Below are 27,002 nucleotides of genomic sequence, written 5' to 3' on the forward strand. Positions count from 1 at the left end.
AGTCAATCCCTGGCCTCGCCTTGCCTGGACAAGGCTCAGACCCTCCCTTGTACTGTCAGGCCAGGCTGGACACAGGGATGGTGCAGCCCCCACCATCCTCTCCCTTGAAAGCGATGCTCCCCAGACACACAACTGCATGTCTGGAGGGGACCAAAGGACATGCCTCTGGGCACTAGGGAGGACACCCCTCACCAAGCAGGCAGGCCTGGGCTGGTTTTGCGAGGCATGGACTGAGTGAACTCCAAGGCACACTAAGCATGTCCAGGCTCACCTGCTCATCTGTGTAGTGCTCACCATGACCCCTTAGAGAGGAGAAAGTGAGCTTGGAGAAGGGGCATGACTTTCCTAATGTCATGGCAGTGAGCAGCAGAGCTTGCCTAACTGCTGGGCCACACTGCCCTACTTGGGTGCCAGTGGGAGAGTCAGTCCCGGAGAACGGAAAACCTGAACCAGCAAGGGCCAGGAATGGAGGGCGCCAAGGTGGTGAGTGGTCTGGAAAGCACTAGAGAGACAGTGAACGGTGCTGAGCAGGGGAGGAACTAGTCACATTGGCCATTTAGCAAGAGATCCTAAGGGACAGGGGACAGGGTCCCAGGCTGGGGAAGGACAGTAGCTGGGAAACCAAGGGAAACGAGGCAGCCACACTGGCAGAGAGACTGTGGGCCTTGGCATGGTCAGTTAGGGAGGTTCAGTAGGGGTGGCCAGCCCACAACATTCGGGGTTCATAAGAGAATCTTCTGGACTGTGAAGCTGCAGATCACTGGCGCCGCCAAATGTGTTTCCGTCTGATGCGCTACTGTTATGCCCTGCATGATTACAGAGCCCCAGGGCCAGTTCTGCTTCCCCAGGGGCAGACAAGAGCCTCCCTTGAGCCACGCCTTCCCCCTTAGGCCCTCATCCCAGCAGGAGACCAAAGGTGCTGGGATGCACAGCCGTCCCAGGGAGGGGCTGCAGCTTTAGAAGAGGGACGGAAGGAGAGGGCTTCCTGTAGCAGGAGTTAACAGGAGTGACTTTGCTGCCCCAGGAGATCTAGGTGGATTTTGCAGGAAGGGACACGTGTGGCTAGGGGCAGGGGGCACAGCAGACCAGAGGACTGGCACAGAGTCACAGGCGTGTGGTGCTCTGCAGGCACAGATCCTGGTCTGCTGGGTAAGGCTGTGTCTGGCAGCCCATGCAGGATGGGTTGCTGAGCCCTGAACAGTGTGCCAGAAACAAACCTCCTGCCCTCCTCACTTACTTTGGGGCACCAACCTTCCCCACCACGAGATGAGAGGACCCTGAGTATGAGAAAAGCTTGACCCTACCCTTAGTGTAGTCATTCTCTGCCTGGATCCCTAACTGCCCTTGTCCTTCCTGATCTTCAGCAGCAGGCGGCGGCAGCAGCGAGACCGAATGCCGCAGTGCCAGGACTGGAGGGAGGTGACCACACAGGATGCTGTGAACCCCATTGAGAGCCTGGACACCTGGACGGAGTTTGTAGAGGGCAAAAATAAGGTATGGACCAGCCAGGCCACTGAGTGGCTGGGGGAGAAGAAGAGAGAGGTGAGGTCCTTTCTTCTTGAAGAAAGGTGGGATCAGAAGGAGAGGTGGGGTCCTCTCCTAGCCCTCTCAGTCTCCACTGGACTTGCAGAGTTCTTGCAATAGCAGCTGAGAGTCAGTAACCTTTCTGCAATGTCTCTGGACATCAGCTTCCCTGCCTGCAATAGACTGCAGGGGCCTGACCTACCGCTGCTTCCCAGAGAGGGAAGCTGAGATTCACAGCTGTGGGCCCAAACTAGCAAGGGCTGGGAGAGTTGGGGCTGGGGACCAAAGACGGCTGGTCCAGGCTGGGGGCAATCCCTAGAAGAGGCCAAGCAGGGGAAGGACTGAACAAAGGCACCCACTTCCTACAGTCACTTCCTGTTTTCCTACACACCTCCAGAGCCTCTTCCTGTTCCAGGCTGGCCAGGAAGTGCCCGGCTTGAGGTTGGGGGGTGGGCTCTTGGGCTGGTAGGCAGAGACTATGGCCCTCTCTCTTCCTCTGCCTCCAAGCTGCCCACTCCCCCAGGCCAGAGTCCTTCTGGAGCCCTGGACCCCATCTCCTCCCCTTGCCACGACCCAGAGCACTGAGAGGCGCTGCAGGCAGCCCCGAAGTGTTTGTGGGCACATCACAGGGGGCAGCTCTGAAGTGTTTGTGGGCACGTCCCAAGGGCCTCACACAGCGACTCCTGGGACCACAGGCTGACACTCGATGTGACCAGAGCGTGCATCCGAACTCTGGCTTGGACCAACCCAGTGCCACCAGGCCCCTGTCGCCTCCTCAGCATGGCAGCACCCTGAGCCCATCTGCAGCCAGAGGCCTCTCTGGCCCTGCCTCACACTGCCTTCTGACCCCAGCCACAGCTGAGGCCAGCTGTCCATCGTGCTGTCCCTTGAGTTTTCAGGGGAGCCACCTCTTGCTGCTGCCCGAGGACCTCATCACCTTCTCCTTGCCTCACCAGTCCTTTGGTCATCTCCAGCCCAGAGCCTCAGTTTCCCCCATTATTCTGGTGGGCACAGCAACTTCCATGCAGAAAGAGGAGGTTAGGGTAGGGGAACGTAGGCAGGAAATGGATCCTTATACCTGACATGTATCCTGTCCAGACGGTGAGCAAGCTGGTGATCCAGGAGGCCAATGTGTCCGCCATGTACAAATGCGTGGTCTTCAACAAAGTGGGCCAGGATGAGCGGCTCATCTACTTCTACGTGGCCAGTGAGTGACTTGGGCAGGCCTGGATAGAGGTCAGGAGCCAGGTGGGCGCAGGAGGAGGCCAGCCTTGGGAGGAGACAATACGCCTGCTTTGGGGACCCAGTGAGTGTCTTGTGAGGCACCAGGAGGAACCCCAGCCCCCCAGGCCTCTGGGCCTCAGCAGGTGGACAGATTTGGAGGCTACAGGCGTATGAACTGGGATGAGGCAGCGCCATCTGCCCTTAGACCAGGAGGTGCCTCCCAAGGGGTGCCATCTTGTTCCCCACAGCTCCACCTCCCTCCACTTCCCTCCCACCCCCTTCCTGAGCCATGGATCCTGCACGGCAGCTGGTTCTTATGTGCGTTTGGCCCTGGAAAGAAGGTCCATGGTTGCCTCAGATTTTTCAAACCTGTTAATGACCTCAGGAACACTAGGAAGACCATGGAAGGACAGTCACTGGGCCCAGAGGTTTAAATGCGGGTACCTGGAAGAGAGGTGGAGCCAAAGAAAACACTCTGCAGGAGAGAGGAGCCCATAGGAGCTCGACAGTGGACAGCCAGAGGGGCAAAAGGAGATCGGGAGCCACTGCCAAAGGCTAATGGAGCCAGACTGTGTCAAGAAGAGGACGGGGTGGGAGTGTGCTCAGCAGCGAGGGGGAATGGGCCCTCGCGCACCTGCTCAGCTGCTGGCAAGAAACTCATTGGTGGCCTGGGCTCCTGGGAGAGGTAGGGGCAGTACCCAGCTGGGGCTTGTTCAGGAAAAACTAGAGGGAGGCACGGCAAGAGGAGCCCCTGGTGGAATTGACTTGGGAGAGTTGGTCTCTTGGCAGCGAGACGGAGAAGAGGTCTCCAGAGTGGTGTCCCTGGCCCAGGCAGGGTGACATACACCTCTATTTGAGAGCTGAGTGAGTTCAAAGGTCAATGAGAAAGAGAGAGAGTCCCTGAGCAGGTGGGTAGGTTCGCCAGCACCTCAGTGTCACAGCGAGTGGTTCCTCCTCCGTCCCCAGCCATCCCCGACGGCTTCAGCATAGAGTCAGAGCCATCAGAAGAGCCCCTAGAGGGCCAGGCCGTGCGCCTGAGCTGCCGGGCTGACAACTACACGTACGAGCACTTGCGCTGGTACCGCCTCAACCTGTCCACGCTGCATGACGCGCAGGGCAACCCACTGCTGCTTGACTGCAAGAACGTGCACCTGTTTGCCACGCCACTGGCCGCCAGCCTGGAGGAGGTGGCGCCTGGGGAGCCCCACGCCACGCTCACCCTCACCATCCCCAGTGTGGCACCAGAGCACGAAGGTGACTACGTGTGCGAGGTGCAGGACCGGCGCAGCCACGACAAGCACTGCCATAAGAAGTACCTGTCCGTGCAGGGTGAGGCAAGCCGGGGCCGGAGGGGCCGGGCCGGGCAGCGCTCCCCAAGGAGCCTTTCCCCTCCGCCCAGCACGCGCCCGGGGAAGTCCATTCACAAGCCTGAGCATGCAAGAGCACCCATGCCCCTCTCCTTCCCCTCCGGAGGGTGCACAGCCCTGCCCACCCCGAGCTCAAACCCTGACCCTTCAGCTTGGAGAGCTCCTAGCACTGGAGGGCCCTTTCCTGGAGTGCCCTCCTGCTTTCTGCAGCTCCACTCAGCTCTCTCTCGACCCCGCCCCCAGCCCTAGAAGCCCCACGGCTCACACAGAACCTAAGCGACCTCCTGGTGAACGTGAGCGATTCCTTGGAGATGCGGTGCCCAGTGGCTGGGGCGCACGTACCCAGCATCGTGTGGTACAAAGATGAGAGGCTGCTGGAAGAAGAGTCCGGTAGGGGGATGGATATGGGTGGAGGGCGGAGTCCGGAAGCTCTCGAGGCCAAAGCCCCAGACCTATTTGAACTCAAACGTCCACCACCCTCGCTGCAGGAATCGACCTGGCGGACTCGAACCAGAGGCTGAGCATCCAGCGCGTGCGCGAGGAGGACGCTGGCCACTATCTGTGCAGCGCGTGCAACGCCAAGGGCTGCGTCAACTCCTCTGCCAGCGTGGCTGTGGAAGGTCCCGCCTCCCCCTCGCGCCCCTCAGCCCACCTTCTGCCCGCGCTCGATGCCGTCTGCTCATGGCCACCTCACTGCCAGTTGTACCCGCCGGAAGGGTGCACCCTCTCCCCCCTCACAATATGTGCACAGTAGCCACCCCCTCTTTCTGCCCACTCAGGCTCTGAGGATAAAGGCAGCATGGAGATCGTGATCCTTGTTGGCACAGGAGTCATCGCTGTCTTCTTCTGGGTCCTCCTTCTCCTCATCTTCTGTAACATGAGGAGGGTAAGCACTCCTCGTCTCCAGCTGCTCATGGGCTCTCTCCACCCTGCCCAGCCCCTAAGTTAAGGAATATGGTTCACCCTGGCTCACCTGGAAGCCTTGTATCCTGGGAGGCCCCCCAGACCCCTCCATGCTGCACTCTTTAGAGGACAAGAGGTTGTCCATCTGTCTCCTCCTACATCGGAAGTCCCTAAGGAGAGGCCATCTGTCCTGAGCACAGCTTTACTGAAGCCAGGATGGTATGGCCGAGTCAGTGAGCTGTCCCCATCCCCACCCCCCAGCCAACCCATGCAGACATCAAGACCGGCTACTTGTCCATCATCATGGACCCCGGGGAGGTGCCTTTGGAGGAGCAGTGTGAATACTTGTCCTACGACGCTAGTCAGTGGGAGTTCCCCCGGGAACGGCTGCACCTTGGTGAGACCCGCTCCCAGCCTGCTTCACCCACCCAGTCCTGCTGGGCGGACACTGCTTCAGCTGCTCTGGGGTCAGGCAGGCTGGAGTCCTGCAATCCCTCCATTCTCAGAACTCATGCCAGAAAGTCCCACCTGGCCCCCACCTGGCCTGACCTGTCCATCTAGGCACGCATCCCCAGAACTATTATAGGGGCTCTCAGTTCCCAGGCCCCCCGAGGTCACTTCCTGCTGCTCTGAGCAGGGTGGGCCTGTCACACCTGCTGGGAGAGGATGCAGGCCTTCCTGTCTGTCTCTCTCCTCCCTCTCTCCCCACCCTGCTCCCCATGCACTTCCTGTTTGGCAAGGGGGCTCCTGACTTTCCTCCCCCTCCTGGGCCTTCCTTCCTGGCCCTCCACAGGGGTTGTCCCTTCTGCCCAGTCCTCTCCACCCACACCCCCATACAGCTCACCTGGAACCGGCTCCCTGCCCCCACAGGGAGAGTCCTCGGCCACGGGGCCTTTGGGAAGGTGGTGGAAGCCTCAGCCTTTGGCATCAACAAGGGCAGCAGCTGTGACACTGTGGCCGTGAAAATGCTGAAAGGTGTGGGGTCATGGGTAGAAGGGGTGGCTTAGCTGGTGAGGATCAGCAACTCTGGGTGGGCTGGTGAGTCTGTGGTGCCGGAAGGGAAACAGGTTCAGAACAGATTCTTACCAGAGGTTATGCAGGGAATCCACAGCCTGGGGCTCCCCTCTGAGTAATACTTACCAGTCCCACCTAAACCTTTAGCCTCAGAGGGGAGCGGTATTTACTGCACTCCCACCAGCAAGAGCGCTGGTCAGACCTCAGCTCAGCTGAAAGCGAAAGTGCTAGTCACTCAGTCGTGTCCAACTCTTTGCTTCTCCATGGACTATAGCCCGCCAGGCTCCCCTGTCCATGGAATTCTCCAGGCAAGAAGACTGGAGTGGGTTGCCATTTCCTCCTCCAGGGGATCTTCCAGACCCGGGGATCAATCAAACCTGGGACTCCTGCGTCTCCTGCATTGCAGGGGGATTCTTTACCGTCTGAGCTAGTGGCCCGGAAAAAGGGATATTCAGGGCCTGGGTCAGGGGCCAGGTGGGCCCGGGAACCAAGCAAAGCCCGCATGTTGCTTCCAGAGGGCGCCACAGCCAGCGAGCATCGTGCCCTGATGTCGGAGCTCAAAATCCTAATCCACATTGGTAACCACCTGAACGTGGTCAACCTCCTGGGGGCTTGCACCAAGCCCAATGGTAAAGAACTCGGGCGCCCTGCGGGGAGGGCAAAGCCCCAAGGTGCCCTCATCTTTGTGGGTGTGAAGGGCCAGCTGGGCTGGGAATGGGCTGGACACGGGAGGGCTTGGGGGCGGGTGCGTGGCTGTGCTGCTTGCCCTCCAGCGCACCCTCCTGCCCTGCCCCAGGCCCTCTCATGGTGATCGTGGAGTTTTGCAAGTATGGCAATCTGTCCAACTTCTTGCGCGCCAAGCGGGAGGCCTTCAGTCCCTGCGCGGTAGGTGGGCGCCCCACCGAGGGCCAGGCCTCTGCTGGTGAGCCGGGTGGGGAGGGCGGAAAGTGCCTTTCCAGTAGATGGCGAGCCTCCTCCCGCTCCGACCTGCTTTGTGCATCTCAGGAGAAGTCTGCTGAGCAGCAAAGGCGCTTCTGCTCCATGGTGGAGGGCGCCAAGGCTGACCAAAGGAGGCCAGGGAACTGCGACATGGCCCTCTTCACAAGGCTCCTAACGGGCAAGGGCGGGGCAGGGCGGGCCGCTCCAGTTCAAGAAGGTAAGAGTCTGGCTTCCCCTTGCCCAAAACGGCTGGCATGCTCCAGGACCCTGGGATAAGCCAAGCTGGGGCCCTCCTGGAGGGACTTAACACGGGAGCGGATGAAATGCACTCTGCCTTAGAAAGATGCCACCTCAGGAAGCAAAGCACCCATGCTCCCGCCAGAGGGCGCCATAGCCAGCGAGCCGTGCGCCCTAATGTCGGAGCTCCAAATCCTAATCCTCACGGGTGGTCAACCTCCTGGGGGTGTGAGACTTCTGATGTTTGATTTGGTCGTCTCTAGAGAAGGAAATGGCAACCCACTCCAGTGTTCTTGCCTGGAGAATCCCAAGGACGGTGGAGCCTGGTGGGCTGCTGTCTATGGGGTCGCACAGAGTCGGACACGACTGAAGTGACTTAGCAGCAGCAGATAAATAAGAGTTTGCCCTGCAAACATGGTGAGGAGCCGTCCAGGCAGAAGTAGCAAAGGCAGAGGTCTAGTGTGGCAACAGTACTCACTGCTCTGGGTACCACGGAGAGAAGGGAAGCTGAGGGGCAGGAGAGGGGACCAGCAGGCTTGTTAAGCCTGGCCAGGAGGGACACAGCCAGGGTCAGTGAACACGTAAGAGCTCCCTTTGGGGCTGGGTGGAAAGCAGGAGTCACGGCTGAGGACCCTCCTAGCCAGCCTCACTTCTTCGTGCAGCCAAGGACCTGTGGCTGAGCCCGCTGACCATGGAAGATCTTGTCTGCTACAGCTTCCAGGTGGCCCGAGGGATGGAGTTCCTGGCCTCTCGAAAGGTGACTGCCCCAGCAGTCTCTTCAGAGGGGAGAAAGGCCAAAACTCACCGGCTGAGCCCGCAGAGACGCTGTAGTCAAGGCACATCTCTCCCACTTTGCAGAGCTGTAGACTGAGTCCAAAGGATAGAACCGAACTCCCAGGGTTTTCCGCTAGTCAGAGGCAGAGCTAGGCATACAGCCAGTCTGTCCTTCTGCGCAGCCTTCTCCGCTGTCCGCACAGTGCCACCAGCTCTCTCCATGGCAAGTCGTGGGGCACACTGAATCTATCCTCAAGAGAGCAGGACTCACGCAGGGTATCCTGGAGCTCTAGGTGCGGGTGTGGCCACAGGGGCCTGCCCTGATCGCCTCACTGCTCCTCTTCACCCCCCTAGTGTATCCACAGGGACCTGGCCGCTCGAAACATCTTGCTGTCAGAAAGCGACGTGGTGAAGATCTGTGACTTTGGCCTGGCCCGGGACATCTACAAGGACCCTGACTATGTGCGCAAGGGCAGTGTGAGTACAGGCCACAGCGGGGGGTGGGGGCTGTGGGCCAGGGAGCAGGGTGGGGACTCACCGCCATCCACCCGGAAGGTCTGAGGACCTGCACCCGCAGGGATCCTGGAGACCCTGCTGAGGCACCTACAGCAGGTGAGTGGAGACAGGAGCTGACAATGGCCCCAGTGCTCCAAATGGAGCCCGTGTCTGGCCGTTTTGGTCCGTTAGGTGGGCACTGACTCCACACACCTGCTGCGTAGGGGCTGGCCATGCTGAGGTAGATCCCACATGCTGTTTGTCCTCGAGGCGGACACGCCTAGTGTAGCACAGTCACAGAAGAATACCTGGGCGCTAGGTGCATCTTGTGTCTCATTGGTGGTGCTCAGAGGGAGCCAAGCAGGCATCTGGCATCTAAATTTGTTTCGGGTTTTGCCCCAGGGGATGAATGAAGAATCTTAGAGGGAGGTTGACAGGCAAACTGGGTCCAGGCTATGGAGAAGGAAATGGCAACCCACTCCCATATTCTTGCTTGGGAAATTCCATGGACAGAGGAGCCTGGTGGGCTACAGTCCATGGGGTTGCAAGACACGACTTAGCGACTAAACAACAGACAACAATGAGAGGCCCACCATGCAGGCTTTTGTCCTTTATTCTAACTCTCAGTTATGCGGGGACTGTGGAGGTAACAGTCAGCTGTCCAGAAACTCCCTCTAAAGCTATAACAAGAGAGGGGTGGGGGGAGTGCTAGGGTGGAGGCAGAGGCAAGTCAGGAAGGCCCATGGTCCTCAAGGCTCCCAGGTCAAAGCCATAGGAGGGAAGTCACATTAGGAGCCACCAAAAGTGGGCTCGGGAGTGATGCCAGGCTTCCAGTGTGGGGACCAAGTGAATGGATAGAGGTGGAGCTGGTGAGGGTGTGCAGGAATACAGCATCCCTCAATATACTGGGTCAGAGGGTCTGGAGCTGGAGACAGGCTATAAGTTTTCTCTGGGAGAGCACAGGGGAAGAGAGGGACTGGATGTCTGCCCAGAGTAGTTGCAGGGAAGAAGCCTTCAAAGTCACCAGGCACCTGTGGAATGGAGTTGGGGGAGGTGGCGGGGACAGAGCAATTGCAGGAGCCATCTGAATACACGCAGGGTGGGCCTGACCAAAGAGCCTTTCTTGTGCGGTGACTCCAGAGTCCTGGGGAGAGGAGGGGCAGGGGAGGGATGCCCCTGGGTTTGGCCTCTCTCCGTTCTTCCCTTCCCCATTGGGACACACGTCCATCCCACAGGCCCGGCTGCCCCTGAAGTGGATGGCCCCTGAGAGCATCTTCGACAAGGTGTACACCACGCAGAGTGACGTGTGGTCCTTTGGGGTCCTGCTCTGGGAGATTTTCTCCCTGGGTGAGTACAGGAAGGGGGCAGGGCAGGGCAGGCTCAGCAGAGGTGCACGCCTGGGCTGAGCAGTCCCGCTCATTCTGAGACAGGTGCTTGGAGGGCCCCCTGGGTCCCCCCTTCATGTCCAGCCTGTGCCCAGGGCAGAACCCTGTGTTCACCCACCAGCTCCTGGGCTCGTCACCCGTCACAGAGGGAAAGGCCGTAGGAGTTCCCTAGACCCCTCCCTCCCTGGCCGAGTCCCTTCCTCACAAGCTGTTGAGGACACTGTTTCTGCCTTCATGGGGCTGGGGAGCATCTGGAAGGAGACCGGCTGCTGCCTCGATGACCACAGTTGCTACCACCTCACATAGTAAACCAGGCCTCGCTGGATCCAAGATGAAGGGCCCCAACCAGGGTGGGGGTGAGGCAGGAAACAAGTAGAAAAGTGAAAACGCTGAATGGCAACCATGACCAATACTGTTAGTAAAGATAAAAGCGCACGGCGAGCCCAGGAAGGACAGTGCTGGATGTGAGCCAGAGGGGCCAGGAGGGGCAGGCTAACGACGGTGGGTGGGCTGGAGGCAAGAGGGCCTGCCAAACAGCAGTCCAGGGTGCAGGGTTGGTCAGGGCCGTGGTCCTTGTGCTGGGGAGCTGAGCAGGATGTAAGCAGTCAGCATTGGGAGATGCCACAAAAGCTTGTATTGGTGGTCCAGGCAGCCTCTGCAGGCCCTCTGGGGTGAGGGCCTGGAATTTAAGTCTACTGGGAGCCTTGCAGGGTTTGAGGGAGAGGCCCTTACCTTAAAGGGCCTTTCCACTACTGTATGGCTTGCAGGAGCTAGGTCCTTTTTGCTGGTAGAGACACAGGACTTAAGGAAGAACTGGAGAAGGCTTCTCTGAAGAGGGGGCATTGTGACAGGGCCACTCAGCTGGCTCAGCAAAGCTCTACTGACCCTGACGGTCCCAGGATGGGAAGTGCTTCTGCCAATGTGTCTGTGAAAGCTCTGATGCTCATGGCAATTCTCACAAGCGGGTGCCACCATCCTCTTAACCAAACAAAGAACTCGTCCGAGGGGAGGGGGGCAGCAGGGTGAGCTCCTGCCACGAGGGGCCGGGGCAGAGGCGGTTCGGACCTGAGCTGAACAGCGGTAGCCTGCTCCCCACCCAGCCCCCATCCTGTTCTACCATCAGGGGCCTCCCCATACCCTGGGGTGCAGATCAATGAGGAGTTCTGCCAGCGGCTGAAAGAGGGCACCCGGATGCGAGCCCCAGAGCTAGCCACTCCTGCCATGTGAGTCTCTTGGGAAGCCATGAGGCAGAGGGGCCGTAGGGGTGGGTGGGCACCAGGAAAAGGTAAGGGGGGTTGTGTGCAGGCTTGGGAAACGGGGCTTGCCAGCAGGGGTGGGAGGCGGGAAGGGGCTCAGGCACAGGAGCCGAGCTGGAGGCCTGCAGACACCGTCTCTCACTCCACCATGGGTCTGCTGACAGCTCTCCTCCCTGCAGGTAGGAGAGACGGCCTGGCCTAAGCCCAGGGGAGGGAGGCAGGCAGAGCACATGTGAGGGATCGGCAGGAGGTGGGAGACTTGGGTCTGCTGGGGTCGGGTGCGGAGTGCACTCAGACGGCCGTCCAGCATCCAGCTGTACCCACAGACGCCGCATCATGCTGAGCTGCTGGGCGGGAGACCCCAAAGAGAGGCCTGCCTTCTCAGATCTGGTGGAGATCCTGGGGAACCTGCTTCAGGGCAGGGCCCAGCAGGTGAGACCCCAACTCCCCCTGTCCTGCTGCAGCGACCTCTGGCCCCCAAGCCAGGGATCATCACATGGATGGTCAGAGCCCAACTTTCCTGCAGAGAGGCCCAGGCTGGTCCTCAGGGAGCTGGCAAGGAGCCCCCACCTCCTGGCAGAAGAGTGACATGTTCTTCTACCTCCCTCTTTGCCCCTCTGCCCCCTGCACCCACCTCTGACTTACATCTCCCTCCCCCAGCTCAGGGCTGGCTCAGGGCAGCCTGAGACCTGGAGGAGGAGGCAGGGACCTGCTGCCCCAGCCTCAGGGACTCGAGATGGGCACTTGGTGGCCAGTGCTGCCCAAGCTGAGGGTGGGAAGTACTGATGTTCGAGGCTGTGTGACAGCCAGGCTCTGGAACGAGGATGCTACTATGCCTGCCTCCTCCTTAGATGGGGCACCTGGAAGGGCTGTGAGGAGAACTTGCCCAGCTCCTTTAGCCCTTGGAGCCCTTGAGAACAGCACTTGAAGGATCAGGAACTCTAGAAGGCCTGAGCGCAGGAGTAGGGGTGAAGTGGGGCCTAGGGGCCTCTGAACCTGGCTTTTTGTGCCATTCCTGCCAGGAAGATGAGGACTGTGTGGCTCCTTGTGGTTCTCAGAGCTCGGAGGAAGGCAGCTTCTTGCAGGCATCCACCACAGCCACGCACATCACAGAGATGGATGCTGACACAGAGGACAGCCCGCTGAGCCTGCACCAGCACAGCCTGGCCGCCAGGTCAGCCCCCCTCTTCAGATCCAAGGGTCCCCCGGGCAAGGGCAAAGCAGTTTGGACATGTAAGTTTTATCCTCATCAGTCATCAAGGAAAAGCAAAGGACAAAGACTTAAGAGGCCATTGTTTATCAATTCAAAGAGCCAAGTGACAGCATCGCTGATGCCCTGGTGGGTGTGGCCAGTGTCGAGTCCTTCCAAGCCCATGTGGCCTCTCAACATTGCTTTTCTCCATGCCCCCTCAGTTCTGCCCTCTGGCTTCCTCTGCTTGCCCACACTCCTAGGCCCTGAAAGGCCCTCCGCCATCAATTTCAAGGGAGTGCCCCTCTCAGGCACAACACCCTGGCCAGCTCCATCCTGTAAGGAAAGAAACTGGAGCAGGCAGGGAGAGGGGCGAGTTCCCAGGGACCCTGAGAATGGGGCTGGTCACTCACTAACCTTATTCAGGATTTAGAATGGAGCCTAAGTATCCAGAGTTTGGGGTCAGAGACCAGTGAATATTCACATTCCAAGAAGGTCATATATCCACATTCGCATTGGTGTTGCTGAGAGAAGAGCTCGGGACTCTCCACGCCATCTTCCCCAGCAGAGAGCAAGCCGAGCCTGGGGAACAGGAACACCCAGCTGGTTTTTGCCAGGTTCCTTCCACCAGCCCTGCTGTAGGCACTCGAATGTGCACACACACGTACACACGTGCAGGTCAGGCAGTGACATCAGTACTGCCTGCCCTGCATAGGGTGGCCCATCCTGGAGGGAAGTCCTGCCCAAGTCTTTCTCCAGCTCCACGTCACGCCCAGGCCAGGTGCCCTCTGCTGCTTGCTTCCCACATCCTCCCCAGCAGTGGCCTCAGGGAGGTTCGCTCGTCTTGCCTGGGAGCAGAGGCAAGACTCAGGGGCCTGGGGAGCCGTCTAGACCACCCCCTGTACTCAGCCCCAGGCCTGGGGTCCTTCCCGAGAGGAGAGGGGTACAGAAGGAAAGGTAGAGAGAGCATTCAGGAGGGGTGCTGGGTTGCACTTCTCAGCACTTGCCGTTTCCTCCCCACAGATATTATAACTGTGTGTCCTTTCCGGGATGCCTTGCCAGAGGGACTCAAACCCAAGGTTCCTCCAGGATGAAAACATTTGAGGAATTTCCCATGACCCCAACTACCTACAAGGCCATAGTGGTAAGTGGGATGAGTGGGCCTGTGCCGCCGCCCCAGGTTAGGGCCGCTGGACTCCTTCCACAGGGAGCTGGACGTCAGGAAGTCCTGAGGCTCGTGGCAGAAGCCAGCTCAGCACAAGGAGCCCCGTGCCACCATGTCTCTGCTCCTTTCACTGTGCCCTCCTCACCCACCCAGGGCCTCCCCTCCCCAGCACCCAGCCTCTCTCTCCCAGCAAGGTAGAAACCCCAGTAGAAACCCAGTGGAAAGTCAGCTCCTCCTTCTAGACGGTTCTCCTGGGATCGACCCGAGTCAGGGCCCCCCGTGGGTGGCCATCGGGCCCTGTGACCGGAGAGGAGAAGATGGTGTACTAAACAAGAAGTCTAGGGTAAGAGGCACGGGAAGACCACTCATGTTCTCAGATGTGGACAAGCAGAGGAGACCTCTTACAGCTCAGTAAGGCTGGAGGCAATCTGACCATTGTGTAAAAGCACAGCCTTGTAGCCTCCATCCAGATGGGGCTGGAGTGAGTACAGGCCCAGGGGAGGCTGGGTACAGGGGTTGCGATGGGTGCCCTGAACCAGCGCCATGCCGACCCGAGCTCCCATCCCCAGGGTCAGATAAAGGCGTAGGGGGAGGGCCCCCCATCTTTGATGAGAGTGCGGTTCAGTCCCCCTCCACAGAAATCAAGACCACTCCAAGTCACACTGATTGTGACATAGCCCCACCAAACCTTGGATATATCTGAGGATCCTTTCTCTGTACTGTGAGCTGTCAGATTCTTTCTAGACTTCTCCTGTTTCTCCCGGCGCTTCTGCTCTGCTGTGTCCGGAGCAGGTGTGTGGCCGCCTTGTGTATCTCCCAGCAGGGGCGTCCCAGTCTTGCCCCCCTCTTGACTCATAGGGCGGGGCCCCGCCAGCCGCAGTTCCTCCCTCTGCGGCAGGGGCGTGAGACCCTGACCGACAGCCTCCGTGATGGAACGGAGGCCTGTTTCCCACACGCAGGATGAGCGTCCAGGCAGCAGTGGGGCAGGTCTGAGGGGCAGCTGCCTACAGACGGGCCCTCCTGGGGCCCACCCACAATCTTGGCGTGATCTCTCTGCGCAGGACAGCCAGACGGACAGTGGGATGGTGCTGGCCTCCGAGGAGTTTGAGCAGCTGGAGAGCAGGCACAGAGAAGAGAGCAGGCTCAGGTAGGGCTTCTGGAGCCCGCTCCTGGCCAGGGCCCAGCGCGGGGAGCCCGGGCCTCCATGTGCCTCTCACTCTCTTACCTGAAACTTTTCGTGTCTCCAAATTACCTTTTTGTGTGTTCAAGGCAGACCACACTGGGACTTGAGGATTTTGTCCACCAGCCTTCCCATAAGCCCCACCCCTCGTCACTGTCCTGACCCAGCACCCTGGTGCTGGTCCCCAAAAACCTCCCTCCCCTTTGACAGATACTAGACAATAACCTCTTTGTGAAACCAAGAAACATCTGCTGTGTCCAATGGATGTAACACCCTTCCCCCAGCCAGGGGAGGCCACAGATCATGTGACTTAGAGCTGGCTATTGTACTTCTTGGATGAGAATACAGTTACAGAGAGATCTTCCAGTGTGCTTGCATAGGGGGTGAGCTCCATAAACAATGACCTCCATTTTCCAAGAAGATACCTCCACTCTTTAAAAATAGATCTGAATATTTAAACTTCTAAGGGTATACATTAAATAGTTAAATGAGTACATATTTTTTTAAACTTTTGATCCATTTTTTTCAACTTCATTGGAACACACAATTCTTTTTTCACACACCCATCTCTTAAAACCCAGGGGGAACTGCACATTAAAGATGGGTCTGGGCAATGGCCTAAGATACTCCGTTGCATATAAGTGAAGCACGTAAGTGAAGATTAGTGTCTTTCTGCATGCAGTCTTTTAACTTTTTATTTTGTATTGGGGTATAGCTGGCCAACAATGTTGTGATAGTTTCAGGTGAACAGTGAAGGGACTCAGCCATAAATACACATGTGTCCATTCTCCCCCAAACTCCCCTCCCGTCTAGGCTGCCACATAACATTGAGCAGAGTTCCATGTGCTATACGGTGTATCCTTGCTGCTTGCCATTTTAAATATAGCAGTGTATGCATGTCCATCCCAAACTCCCTAGCTGTCCCTTCCACACATCTTTTCCCTCAGCTCCTGTAAGTTCATCCTTTAAGTCTGTGAGTCTCCTTCTGTTTTGTATCAAGTCTTTTTGGATTCCACCCACATGTAAGGGATGTCATATGATCCTTGTCCTTCTCTGTCTGACTCACTTCATTCAGTATGTATGACAGTGTCTAGGCCCATCCATGTTGCTCCACATGGCATTATTTCATTCTTCATGGCCGAGTAATATTCCAGTGTATCTATGTACCACATCTTTATCCGTTCCTCTGTCAATGGACATTTAGGTTGCTTCCATGTCTCGGCTGTTGTAAGCAGTGCTGCAATGGATATTGAGATGCATGCATCCTTTCAGTTCATGTTTTTCTCTGGATATATGCCCAGGAGTTGGGATTGCAGGGCCATAGGGTAGCTCTATTTTTCGTTTTTTAAGGAACCTCCATACTGTTCTCCATAGTGACTCTATCAATTTACATTTCCACCAACAGTGAAGAAGGGTTTCCTTCTCTCCACACCCTCTCCAACATTTATAGTTTGTGGGTTTTTTTGGTGATGGCCATTTTGACCAGTGTGAAGTGATATCTCACTGTAATTTTTATTTTCATTTCTCTCATGGTTAGCGATATTGAACATCTTTTCATGTGCCCCGTATCCATCTGTACTTCTACTTATTTACTTTAGTAATTGACTTGCTCATAGCTGTTTAAATGATAGAACCTAAAATATTATATTAATATAAAACAGTGCTCTTTTTTGCTTTTTACAGATCCTTGTGTGACACCTGTGTCTTTCAGGGACCCCTTTTGGGGTCATCTGGTGTAGTTTTCTTTGTCTTCTGCCTAGGCTGTTTTTGAATCAATAGGTGTTATCATTGAATAGTTTACCCTAGACCACAGGTGTTAATTTGTATCACAGCAGGATAGTTGAGGTCATTCTTCGCCTTTCTTGTAGGTATCATTAAGATCTCTGCAACTTAGCCAAATATCTGTTACCTTCCCAGCAGCCTGCAAAGGCATGTTTGCAGCACTGTGAACGCAGAGGTTCATGGGGTCGCATGCCTGCAGATGACTGCTGTACCTCCAGCATGCATCTTGACCTCCTTCTTTGTTTTTATTGATTCTGTCACGTAACCTGTATGAGTAACCGAGTTTTGAAAAACTAATGCTTTTTACTTATTCAACAAAAATAGTTTCTGGCTAATTTTTGTTTACCAAACAGTTGTTTGTTTGTTTTGTAATCTCCCCAAAAAGTATTTCAGTAAGAGGATGAGCCAGAAGATGTTAACTCCTTAAATTCCAGTCTCCACACATCTTTCTAAAATCAGCACAGGAAACAAGACCTCTCAGAGCCCATGACTGTGACATGAGCGAGGGAGAGACTCCAGCTGTGTGTGAGCAGAGAACTCAGCAGCAGAACCAGCGCAGCCATGCCCACAGCCTGGCCCAGGAGAGCCGTCTGGGGACTGCCCCCTGAGAGGGGACCATCAAGGTCCTTGGGACCATGGCCACACAGACAGGAGACTGCAGAGTGTGAGCACCAGGACAGCAGCCTTAGGAAGGCTCTGCTTCTGAAAGGACAGTGAGCAGGAGGGGAATGTGCATCTCAGGCACCTAGTGGGGGAGAAGAGCCTTATATAAACAAGATTATATTAAGAGTTGAAAAGACAGTTACACACCCAAGGGTCTCTTCATTACAGAAACTGCACATCATGGTGGGAGCAACAGAGGACATTATTCTCTTCCCAGGTTCCCTTAGAAACACATCGTGATGGGCCACAAAGAGGTGTAGCCGGTCACTTGGCAAATGGAACATTCCCCAAACAGATGTAGAGGTGGGATGGAACGTACCTTGAAAGCATCTGTCAGGGAGAAGGAAGGAGTTTATCTCCTCTGTTCTTTCCTATCTTCTGTTAACCACTGGTTAGTACTCACCCTGTGGGAAGTTAACGCATCCTCACTTCAAGGTGACTCACCCAGTCCTTTCAGCGGCACTTAGGATGCCATGCGACTTAGGATCCCTGTGACATGGCAGTTCATCCAACTCTAGGTGAAAGGGAGATCTGAAAGCGCTAGGCTTGTGGTTGGTCAGTATGGCTGCACAGCAGCCGCTGGGGAGGTGGCCAGCACTCCCTCTTAAGGGAGTGGCAAGTCCCCACTGGTGATACAGCATGGGACATGAATGGAGCCTTTGGAGAGAGGGATGCAGCTAGATTCAAGGTGTTATGCTGTTACAGTACTCCTGAATGAAGAAAGCTACGGAGACACCTGCATTCCTGGCCCTCCTGCCATAGGGTAGTTCAGTTCAGTTCAGTTCAGTTCAGTCACCCAGTCGCGTCCGAATCTTTGCGACCCCATGGACTGCAGCACACCAGGCTTCCCTGTCCATCACCAACTCCCGGAGATTGCTCAAACTCATGTCCATCAAGTTGGAGAAGTCATCCAACCATCTCATCTTCTGTTGTCCCCTTCTCCTCCTGCCTTCAATCTTTCCCAGCATCAGGGTCTTTTCCAGTGAGTCAGTTCTTTGCATCAGGTGGCCAAAGTATTGAAGTTTCAGCTTCAGCATCCATCCTTCCAATGAACATTCAGGACTGATTTCCTTTAGATGGACTGGTTTGATCTCCTTGCAGTCCAGATCAAACCCATAAGGTAATCGCAGCCTGATAAGTATGAACAGAAAAAAAATGAGCACTATCCATACAGTTATTATAAGAATAAAAAAGGAAATCAGAATTAAAACTTTTCAGTAGCCATAAACACTCCAAACACAGCATGGAAAAACTGTGATACAACACAGCGGCATAAATCATAATGAAATAAGTAGCTGCACTATGAATCATAAATTCAAAAATTCAGAATAAAAAGGGACAAAGTGTGACAATATCAAATGGGAGCCGACTAAATTTATGGAAGGAATTGAAATAAAAGACAAATCCTCTCAAAAATGAAGAGCAGAGTGCCCAAGGGACAATTGAATATGATCAGACTTGCAGTGGAGGGCACATTTGATAGATATGAAAAGAGGTCGAGAATAAATCAAGAGATCTAAAGGGTCAGAAGGAATGTGAAAATTTTAGAAGTTAAATAGAAAACTCCCACATATGTACAACTGGTGTCTCTGAAGAAGAAAAATGCCAACAGTGAAATAGAACTAATATTTAAATATGTAATTCAAGATAATGCTCTTAAATAAAAGGAGACCAAATCTACCTATTAAAAGGGTACCTGGGAAAACTGGTCCAAAAAGAGTAAACTCTGAGACATATCCTAGTTGAAGTATCAGGTTCAGCTAGAGATAAACATTCAGGTAAAACATCAAGTCACCAAAAAAAGAGAGAAAGAGAGAGAGACTGAAGCATCAGGCTTTTCAATAGCACCATGCAAAGCAAAAGCAATGAAACAAACTTGCAGAAATCTCAAAGAAAATGAGTGCTAAGGAGGGGGAATCACCGGGCCATCGGTGAGGCAGGAGGGGACTGGAAGCTGCAGGGCCTTCTGGGCCAGGGGCAGAAGCTTGGACTTTATTCAGAGAGTGAGCTGTAGTGAACAAGTTGTGTTGAAGGGTGTGACTTGCAGGATCTCTGAAGGCTGGCCTGTAGGGAGGCAAGAGTGGAGAAAACAGGTGTGCTAGGGCAGTACAGAGTGCACGGTGGTGGCAGCTCACTCTAAAGGTGCATTTCAGCCCGGAAAGGACAGGACTGCTGAGTGGGCTGGATGTGAGGGGTGAGGGAAGGGGAGGAGGAAAGGATGACACCTGGGTGCTTGAGACACTAAATCAACGTTGGTGCCATTTACAGAGATGAGCAAGACTGGGAGAGAAGCAGGTTTGGAGGGATGGAGTCGGGCTTTCTCCATTGTCCCGTGCCCAGGCACAAGGAACGTTCTGGTGTTTGCTGGCAGGCACATTGCTTTGTTTTTCTATTTAAGTCAAATCTGTGTGTGTTTTCATTGGCTTTGCTTGTGGCTCTGGTTGTTTCTGGTGATTCCAGTCAGACCTGAACACAGTTCCAATCATTCTTCTTTTCTGACTGATGTCACCTTCCTGTCTCGGCAGCTGTAAAGGACCAGGCAGGAATGTGAGCGTGACCGCGGCACACCTCGACCCCCAAGGGAGGCGGCGGCCCGACCCGGGGCCCCAGGGCCAGGAGTTCTACAACAGCGAGTACGGGGAGCTGGCGGGGCCCCCGGAGGAGAGCTCCAGCACCCCAGCTGCCCGAGCGCCTTTCTTCACAGACAGCAGCTACTAAAGCAGCTTTGGACAAGCCACCCTGGACCCTGGGCTCTGACAGTGGGTTGGGGGTCACGCCTGGCCAGTGAACAGAGGGCTAGAGACCCGGGCTGGAAGCTTGTCTCATCTAATTTGGGCCAGGAGACATTTCTTCCTCCTTAGCTAGGAAGAGTAAAACCCAGGCTCCAGCGTTCCCTTCAATTCCATCAGCATGCCTGCCCAGGACACCCTGCAGATCCCTGGGGCCCTCCTCCCCTTCAGACTCAGATTCCACTTGGTTCAACATCCACAGAGGCCAGCTCTGGGCTGGGCACTCTCATAGGAAATATCTCTTTGGGTGCCTCTCTCAGTATGGTAGATGGTGTGATCCCTGACTTCTGATGAGAAATATGAGAATAACATAATAGTCAAGGTTGAAGTGTGGTCTCCCAGCCCTGCCCCTTCCCGTGGGAATGGCTTTCTTCATTTGCCTCTCCAAGGCTCAGAGAAGGTGCCATATTTCCAACTCAAAGCAAAAAATGAGAAATTTGAGTGGAGAGGAATGGAGATCTCCTTTCCTTAGCCTGATCAAGCAGCTCAGAGTAGCCATCTCTGCAATTCCAAACCAGTTACAGCAGCCTTCTCCTGAGTGCTGAGAACTATTCAACATTTTTTTTTCGTTAGAATTTCAGAGGCTATTTGAGCTGCTGTGAAAATTTTACTTTTAAAAACTTCAGTCTGAAGGGAACCCAGGAGAAGTGTTTCTGAATCTGGGAAATTCTTGCCTCTGATACCCAGTCAACTGCTGGCATAAAAGACCCCACTGCGGCTGCCACCTCTTTCTGGAGAAGGCCCCCAGCTGTACCTGCCTGGTCCAGAATTGGAAGAGTCATCTGATGGTCTAGAGCTGCCCATTGGAAAGCCACCTGGTTCTTCCCTCTGGGGCCTGGATCTGCTACCCAAGGCACCGCCCAAGCTGTGAACATCCTTATGAGAGCCAAATACTATGGGTTCCTTAAGAAAGGCTTTGGGGCTGGCCCAGAGGACCCACCAGTATTGCTATATACGAGGAGGCAATCCACAGATGTCCCTACACCCCCATGGAGGCCCCTGTCTCCTGCCCCCTGGTCTGTACCTGACATCAGTGGTCTGGAAGGTCAAGCCTCTGCTGCCACAGAACAGTGGAGGGCCCTCTGGAGGCTGGACCATTCCGCACTGCCTGGCCACCCACACCCCAGGAGAAAGACCCTCATCCCTAGTATCACGGAGGTTGACACCCCGCTACCCACCACGAGACGCTTGCAGGACAGGCGGCCGTGCAGCGAGCAGGGGCACGCCCAGCAGGAACCACCGCCCCCCCACCACCACGTTGTACATTGTTCCTTTAAGATAGATTGACTGTAAGTGTGGCTGTAACCCTAACTGTCCCCGGGTGTCCTTCTCCCCTGATATCACCTGCTTGTGAGACCTGGGTCTCAGGTTTACCTGGTTGAAGTCCAGAGGGCGTTTCCATCAGAGAAGCATCTCAAGGACTTTTGTGCCGTGGCCCAGGCCCAAGACCCCTCCTGAAACGTGTCCACCCATGCTCCTGCCACATAACTGCACACACACAAATGTACTGAGAAGAAAGCCTCCCCCTGCCCCTTGCAGGACATATGCTCCAAAAATATAAAGTATTTAACAAAAGATAATAATAAATTTGATGCCAGTCTTGAGTTACAGTGAATAGAGTCTCAGCTAAATTCCAGATCTCTGTTAAGGTTTTATTCTAGCCTTCCTCCCACATGATCGTCAGCCCTACAAGGCCACTGGACAGGCCATGCAAAGGAAACGGCAGCAGAGGCAGCCCATGCCCCCTTTCTCTGCCCAAAACGCTGCTATTGTTCAGTCAATCAGTTGTGTTTGACTCTTGGCCGCCCTGTGAACTACAGCATGCCAGGCTCTCCTGTCCCTCAGTATCTCCAGAGTTTGCTCAAACCCATGTCCATTGAGTCAGTGATGCCATCCAACCATCTCATCCTCTGTTACCCACTTCTCCTCTTGCCCTCAGTCTTTCCCAGCATCAAGGTCTTTCCAATCAGTCAGTTCTTCACATCAGGTGGCCAAGGTATTGAAACCTCAGCTTCAGCATCAGCCCTTCCAATGAATATTCAGGGTTGATTTTCTTTAGGATTGACTGGTTTGATCTCCTTGCAGACCAAGGGACTCTCGAGAGTCTTCTCCAACACCACAGTTCGAAAGCATCAATTCTTCAGCACTCAGCATTCTTTATGGTCCAACTCTCACATCCATACGTGACTATGTAGAAAACCATAGCTTTGACTATATGGATCTTTGTCAGCAAAATGATGTCTCTGCTTTTTAATATACTGTCTAGGTTTGTCATAACTATTATTCCAAGGATCAAGCGTCTTTTAATTTCGTGGCTGCAGTCACTGTCCTCAGTGATTTTGGAGCCCAAGAAGATGAAATCTGACAGTTTGCACTTTTTCCCCATCTGTTTGCCATGAAGTGATGGGAGCAGACGCCATAATCTTCGTTTTTTGAATGTTGAATTTTAAGCTAGCTTTTTCACTCTGCAGGGGAGTCCCCGAAAGCCACCAGCAGAGGGCGCTGGAAGCACTGGGACACTGGGATTCAACTCCACTCACTGAAGAGGTGCCTAACTTAGCTTCTGAGAGCTAAGCATGGGCACTCCTCAAATATTTACTTTATCAATAAAGTGACAGCATTTTGTCCTCACCTACTAAAACCCAATGCTACTTCAGGCCGTGAGCTCTGGTGGTCCATGGACTTGAGAACATAGCCCAAGCTCAGTCCTTGCAGTCACCTCCCCAAGTCTCACCTGCCCCCTCCAGAAACAGCCCGTGAACATCTCCATCACAGACCACAGATGAGGACAGGACAGAACAGGACGGGTGAAGGGTGCATCTGGGATGACCTAGGACATGCCTGAACTTCAAGATCGGGGGATTCTGACCCCAACTTCAGTCTCCACCCAGAGAGATGAACTCGTCTCAGGAGAGTGTGGCAGGGCCCTCCATAGCCCTGCCCTGGGATGTTTGCGTGATTTCACGGGTGGCATTAGTAGTGACTTTAGATTGGTGTGTAACACTGGCCTTCTGGACACAGCCTCAGAAGGCATACCAGGAAGGGCTAGACCAGTAGCAATGCTAGAGGCTCAGGAAGGAAAGTGGGCCATGTCCCATGGACGCAGCAGCCAGCCCAGTGGACACCTCGGGAGCAGACCGAGGCCCAGAAAGATCAGGAGCCAGAAGCCAGCCTGTGGCCGGGCCCTGGTCATTTACCCTGTTCAGACTTCTCTCATTCCTCAGGGATGCCTGCACCCCTAGAGGTGATGCCCACTGTCCCAGCCTTGTTTGCCTCTCCCATGGACAGAGTGCCTCCCCACAAAGGCAGCTTTTGGTGGTACTGAGCTTGCTGTTATTTTTACCTCTATAATAATCCTTAACGTGGATACAGAAAAGACTTCCACTGAGTTTGGACATTTTAACTTTATAATATCATTGGTTGAATTTAGCCACTTTTCCTTGGTGAATGTCTCAACCTAGGAGTCAGCCATCCAGATGCCTGCCTGGTTACCCAGCCCAAAGTGCCCACATGTGGTGGAAGCCAGTGTCCCGACTGTGCCCAGTTCCAAGCTGGGCTGCCCTTGTGGGCCTCTTTGGTGCCACCTGGGCTGGATGCTCAGGGCTGCACGGCATGTCCCTAGAGCACCAGAGACTCGGTATGAATCGGAGCACAGCCAGCAGGGTATTGTCAGGGAGCATCTCACCAGGCAACAGTGTTCCCACCTCCCGACCCCTCAGCCCCTCCCACTTCCTGGAAGCTTCTCTTCTCTCAGGCCCCAGCCCCTTACCGGGTGCCCACTCACTCCCTCGTCCCCTCTCCTCCCCTCCCCAGGCTCACACTCCTGCTCATTTCTACCAGAGAGCCATGAGTCACCTCCTTTAGGAGGAATCAGGCCAAGGGTACACTTGAGTGTCCCTTGATTCTGCAGTAATGTCACCACTGCTCCTTAGCATCAGTCCCTGCTCTGAGCCACACATCGTCCTAGGCCCTGGAACACGGCAGAGTCTCTTTCCCCACAGTCCCCATTGTAAGGAGTGACATGTGGGCAGAGCTTTGCAAGGGAGGAAGATTGATGTTGAAGGCCTTGAGTCAGAAGAAAAGAGGGATCTGGGGAGGTGGGTGGAGGTGAGGCGCAGAGGCTGACAGGAGCCCGCCCTATGGGCCTAGCAGCCCAAAATGAAGTTTAGAGAAAGCGGCAACAATCTTCGACTTCCATGCATGCTCTATGAAGCACACCTCTTAGAGGAGCAAAACAGGACCCCCCGGGAGCTGGGTGACACCCTGGTGGGGAAAGGCTGGGCTGCACCAGAGTGATCTGTGAGGGGCAGGAGAGGAGAGCTTTGGAAGATGCCAGAAGGGTAGAGGAGTTCCACTCTTAGGAGGGTCCTTATCCAGGCTAGATATGCAGAAAAATCCCTTTTCCTAAGTGGACTTCCATAAGAGCCAGTCCTAAACCTGCTCTACCCACACTGCCTGAGGCCCAGGGCATTCTCAGTCCAAGAACCCAAGTGCCAGGGGAAGAGCCCCAAGGACAAGAGAACAATGGGGGCATGGGGCCTGACCCCACCCAGGAAGGGGACTTCCTGACTTCCTCGGGTCTGGGCAGGGGCCAGCGTCCCAATGGGGGCAGAAATAGTTGAGAAGAGAGGGGAGAGCAGTATCAGAAGCACCCAGGACTTGCTGGATGGAATGGCAATGCTGGGCTCCTGGGGAGACAGAGGGACACCCGAGTGGGTCGGCCAGGACGCCCAGCCCTGTCAGCGCCCTCAGACATACAGGATCCATGAACTCAGTGTTCACTGTCTGCAGGGGGAACCCAGAAAGCAGCTCTAAACTTCACAGACACTGGCCTCCCTCACCCCCACGTGGATCCCTTGGGCCACTTGTCTTTAGCAGTGCCAAGCCAACTCTTGAGGCCAGGCACTCAGCCCAGATAATCCGCTGGAGACAGTGTCTGAGGCACTAGCTGGTGCCCATGTCGTGGAGTCCACCCCGCCAGATGCCCACATGCAGGTTCATAGCGGGAACTGCAGCGTTGCCAGGATGGAGGCCTGCCCCTCGGTGCCCCTGAGTGGGGCCCGGGTGCCTTGAGCCACCGGGCAGAGAGTCTGGGTCAGGCTGCTCTGCAGGCTTCTTGCAGCAGAGAGTGGTGACCCACGGCACCCTGAGGCTGGGTGGCCCTGGGCCAGGCCCTGCCCCTTTGGGCCTTAGTCTCTTATTTGTGACTTGCTTGCCACCTTGATGGTGAGATGGTAGTGATGGTAACAATTTAAATGCCCCTAGGAGTGACCACACTGAGGAAGAAACCCTGCCCTCACCAAGTCATGTCCTTCAAAGCAACAGTAATTCAGCTTGGAAAGACCCTGTCTGCAGTGGTACCCAACACCAACACCTCCCCTGCATCGGTTCGCTCTCCTGCTCATCATCCAGATACCCACTGTGCCATCCACCCACCCATCTGTCCATCCATCCATCTATCCACATCCATGCATGCATCCATCCCTCTATCCATGTATCTGTCTATCCATACGTGTGTGTGTGTGTGTGTGTGTGTGTGTGTGTGTGTGTGTGTGTGTGTTAGTCGCTCAGCCATGTCCAACTCTTTGCAACCCCATGGACTGTAGCCCGCCAGGCTTCTCTGTCCAAGGAATTTTGCAGGTAAGAATATTGGAGTGGGTTGCCCTTTCCTTCTCCGGGAGATCTGCCCAACCCAGGGATCAAACTCAGGGACTAAACCCAGGTCTCCCGCATGGCATGTGGATTCTTTACCGTCTGAGCCATGAGGGAAGCCCCGTATCCACATACAAACATACATCCATTTCCACACCTATCCCCCCATGGCAGAATAAACGGGAACTAAGCTGCCACAAATACCCCGTCAGGAATCACAGAGACTTTGGGGGTGGCAGCCACAGGATGGGGGCAGAGTTATTCTCAGCTAGTTGGTTAGGGCTTCATTAGGAGAATAGACATGGGAGGTGGAAAAGCCTATTTTTAGGAGGATTAGGGTCAAGATGACCTTAATAGAAGAAAATGTATCGCTTGTATGAGACCAAACGGGCACCTTCTGGAAGTCAGTGAGCCTCCTCTGAGGATATGCTAGAGCAGCTGGGTACAGCCACCACTGCGAGAGAGTCGTCCCTGGCCTGGTACACAGCGGAATGAGAGCACCTCTGTCTCTTTAGATCCAGGTGGAAACCCCTTTACTTCCCAGCTGTAGCCAGAGGGGGCAAAGTTTGTCATCAGCCCAGTGCAGGGGAAGGGGGGTAGAGGTGAGGGATACTGACAGGGAAACACAAAGGGGCTAAGGGAAGAATTCAGAGAGGTTGGAGAGACAGAATTGAGGGCTTTGGAAGGTGATAAGGCAGCATCTTTGAAAGCCTCAGTCAGCCTCCATGGGACACAAGGTCCAGTTAGACAGGTCAAAATGTCTCCCAGGGTGATGTCCGTCAGAGCTGGTTTGTGTGGATCAGTACAGTCAGGCATGGACCCCTAGAAGGGGGTCTGCCCACCCTGGGCACTGCTGGATATCATGCTTCCCTCCATGGCCTGTGAGAGATGGGAATAACAGAGGGATTCCTATCAAACCCTTGGGTTTGAAGCTGTTGAATAAGCTTCAGAGAGTCCTCACTTTGGAATGGCAGGGAGTGCATCTCTGTATGGGTGGGCTCTGGGCTGGGACGTTCCTCGGGGCTCGATCCACCAACTCCCATTGCTCAGCTGGCGGGTGGCTGCTCCCAGCCCCTGTGTGTAGAGCAGCTCAAGGTGCTAGTCAGCGGGGGACCTTCCAGTCCTGAGCGGCACTAGAAGGCACAAGGAGAGACAAAGGAGACCCTGCAGACACACCTGGAACTGGCTGCAGACCCCTGGCAGGTCACCAGCATTCTCCGAGGTGCCTTTCTTCTGAGTCCCAAGGGTGATGCCACTCCACATAAGGAACCACTGCCGACCATATCTTCAGTCCACGAATTGCAGGATCCCACTAGCTCAGGCTGAAACAGGCAAACCGGACTTAATTATGCAGGACACAGCTTGGCCACTTGGAGCAGTGCAACACTGGCCCTGAGGACAGCAGCTTGTCCCCCTAGCCTGAAATAGTGTCTGAGGTTTGGTACTGCTGGCTGCCAGACACCT

The 27,002-nt window shown here is 55.1% G+C and overlaps 1 protein-coding gene across 1 annotated transcript in view; it reads left to right on the forward strand.

Moving 5' to 3' along the window:
* The window catches only part of FLT4 (fms related receptor tyrosine kinase 4), a 39,362-nt gene extending 19,547 nt beyond the window's left edge, over window positions 1-19,815 (forward strand). Inside the window, exons 11-30 of the mRNA XM_052642570.1 lie at window positions 1,365-1,494; window positions 2,623-2,731; window positions 3,715-4,077; window positions 4,359-4,505; window positions 4,604-4,735; window positions 4,895-5,001; window positions 5,280-5,415; window positions 5,889-5,993; window positions 6,548-6,661; window positions 6,829-6,917; window positions 7,038-7,188; window positions 7,871-7,965; window positions 8,337-8,459; window positions 9,713-9,824; window positions 10,986-11,085; window positions 11,445-11,550; window positions 12,141-12,292; window positions 13,331-13,451; window positions 14,534-14,619; window positions 19,623-19,815. Coding sequence (XP_052498530.1) covers window positions 1,365-1,494; window positions 2,623-2,731; window positions 3,715-4,077; window positions 4,359-4,505; window positions 4,604-4,735; window positions 4,895-5,001; window positions 5,280-5,415; window positions 5,889-5,993; window positions 6,548-6,661; window positions 6,829-6,917; window positions 7,038-7,188; window positions 7,871-7,965; window positions 8,337-8,459; window positions 9,713-9,824; window positions 10,986-11,085; window positions 11,445-11,550; window positions 12,141-12,292; window positions 13,331-13,451; window positions 14,534-14,619; window positions 19,623-19,815 — 2,671 coding nt within the window. The remainder of the gene's footprint in view (window positions 1-1,364; window positions 1,495-2,622; window positions 2,732-3,714; window positions 4,078-4,358; window positions 4,506-4,603; window positions 4,736-4,894; window positions 5,002-5,279; window positions 5,416-5,888; window positions 5,994-6,547; window positions 6,662-6,828; window positions 6,918-7,037; window positions 7,189-7,870; window positions 7,966-8,336; window positions 8,460-9,712; window positions 9,825-10,985; window positions 11,086-11,444; window positions 11,551-12,140; window positions 12,293-13,330; window positions 13,452-14,533; window positions 14,620-19,622) is intronic.
* The last annotated feature ends 7,187 nt before the right edge of the window (window positions 19,816-27,002 follow it).

This window comes from Budorcas taxicolor, chromosome 7 (genome assembly GCF_023091745.1).
Source record: "Budorcas taxicolor isolate Tak-1 chromosome 7, Takin1.1, whole genome shotgun sequence".
In the NCBI taxonomy this organism is placed as follows: Eukaryota; Metazoa; Chordata; class Mammalia; order Artiodactyla; family Bovidae; genus Budorcas; species Budorcas taxicolor.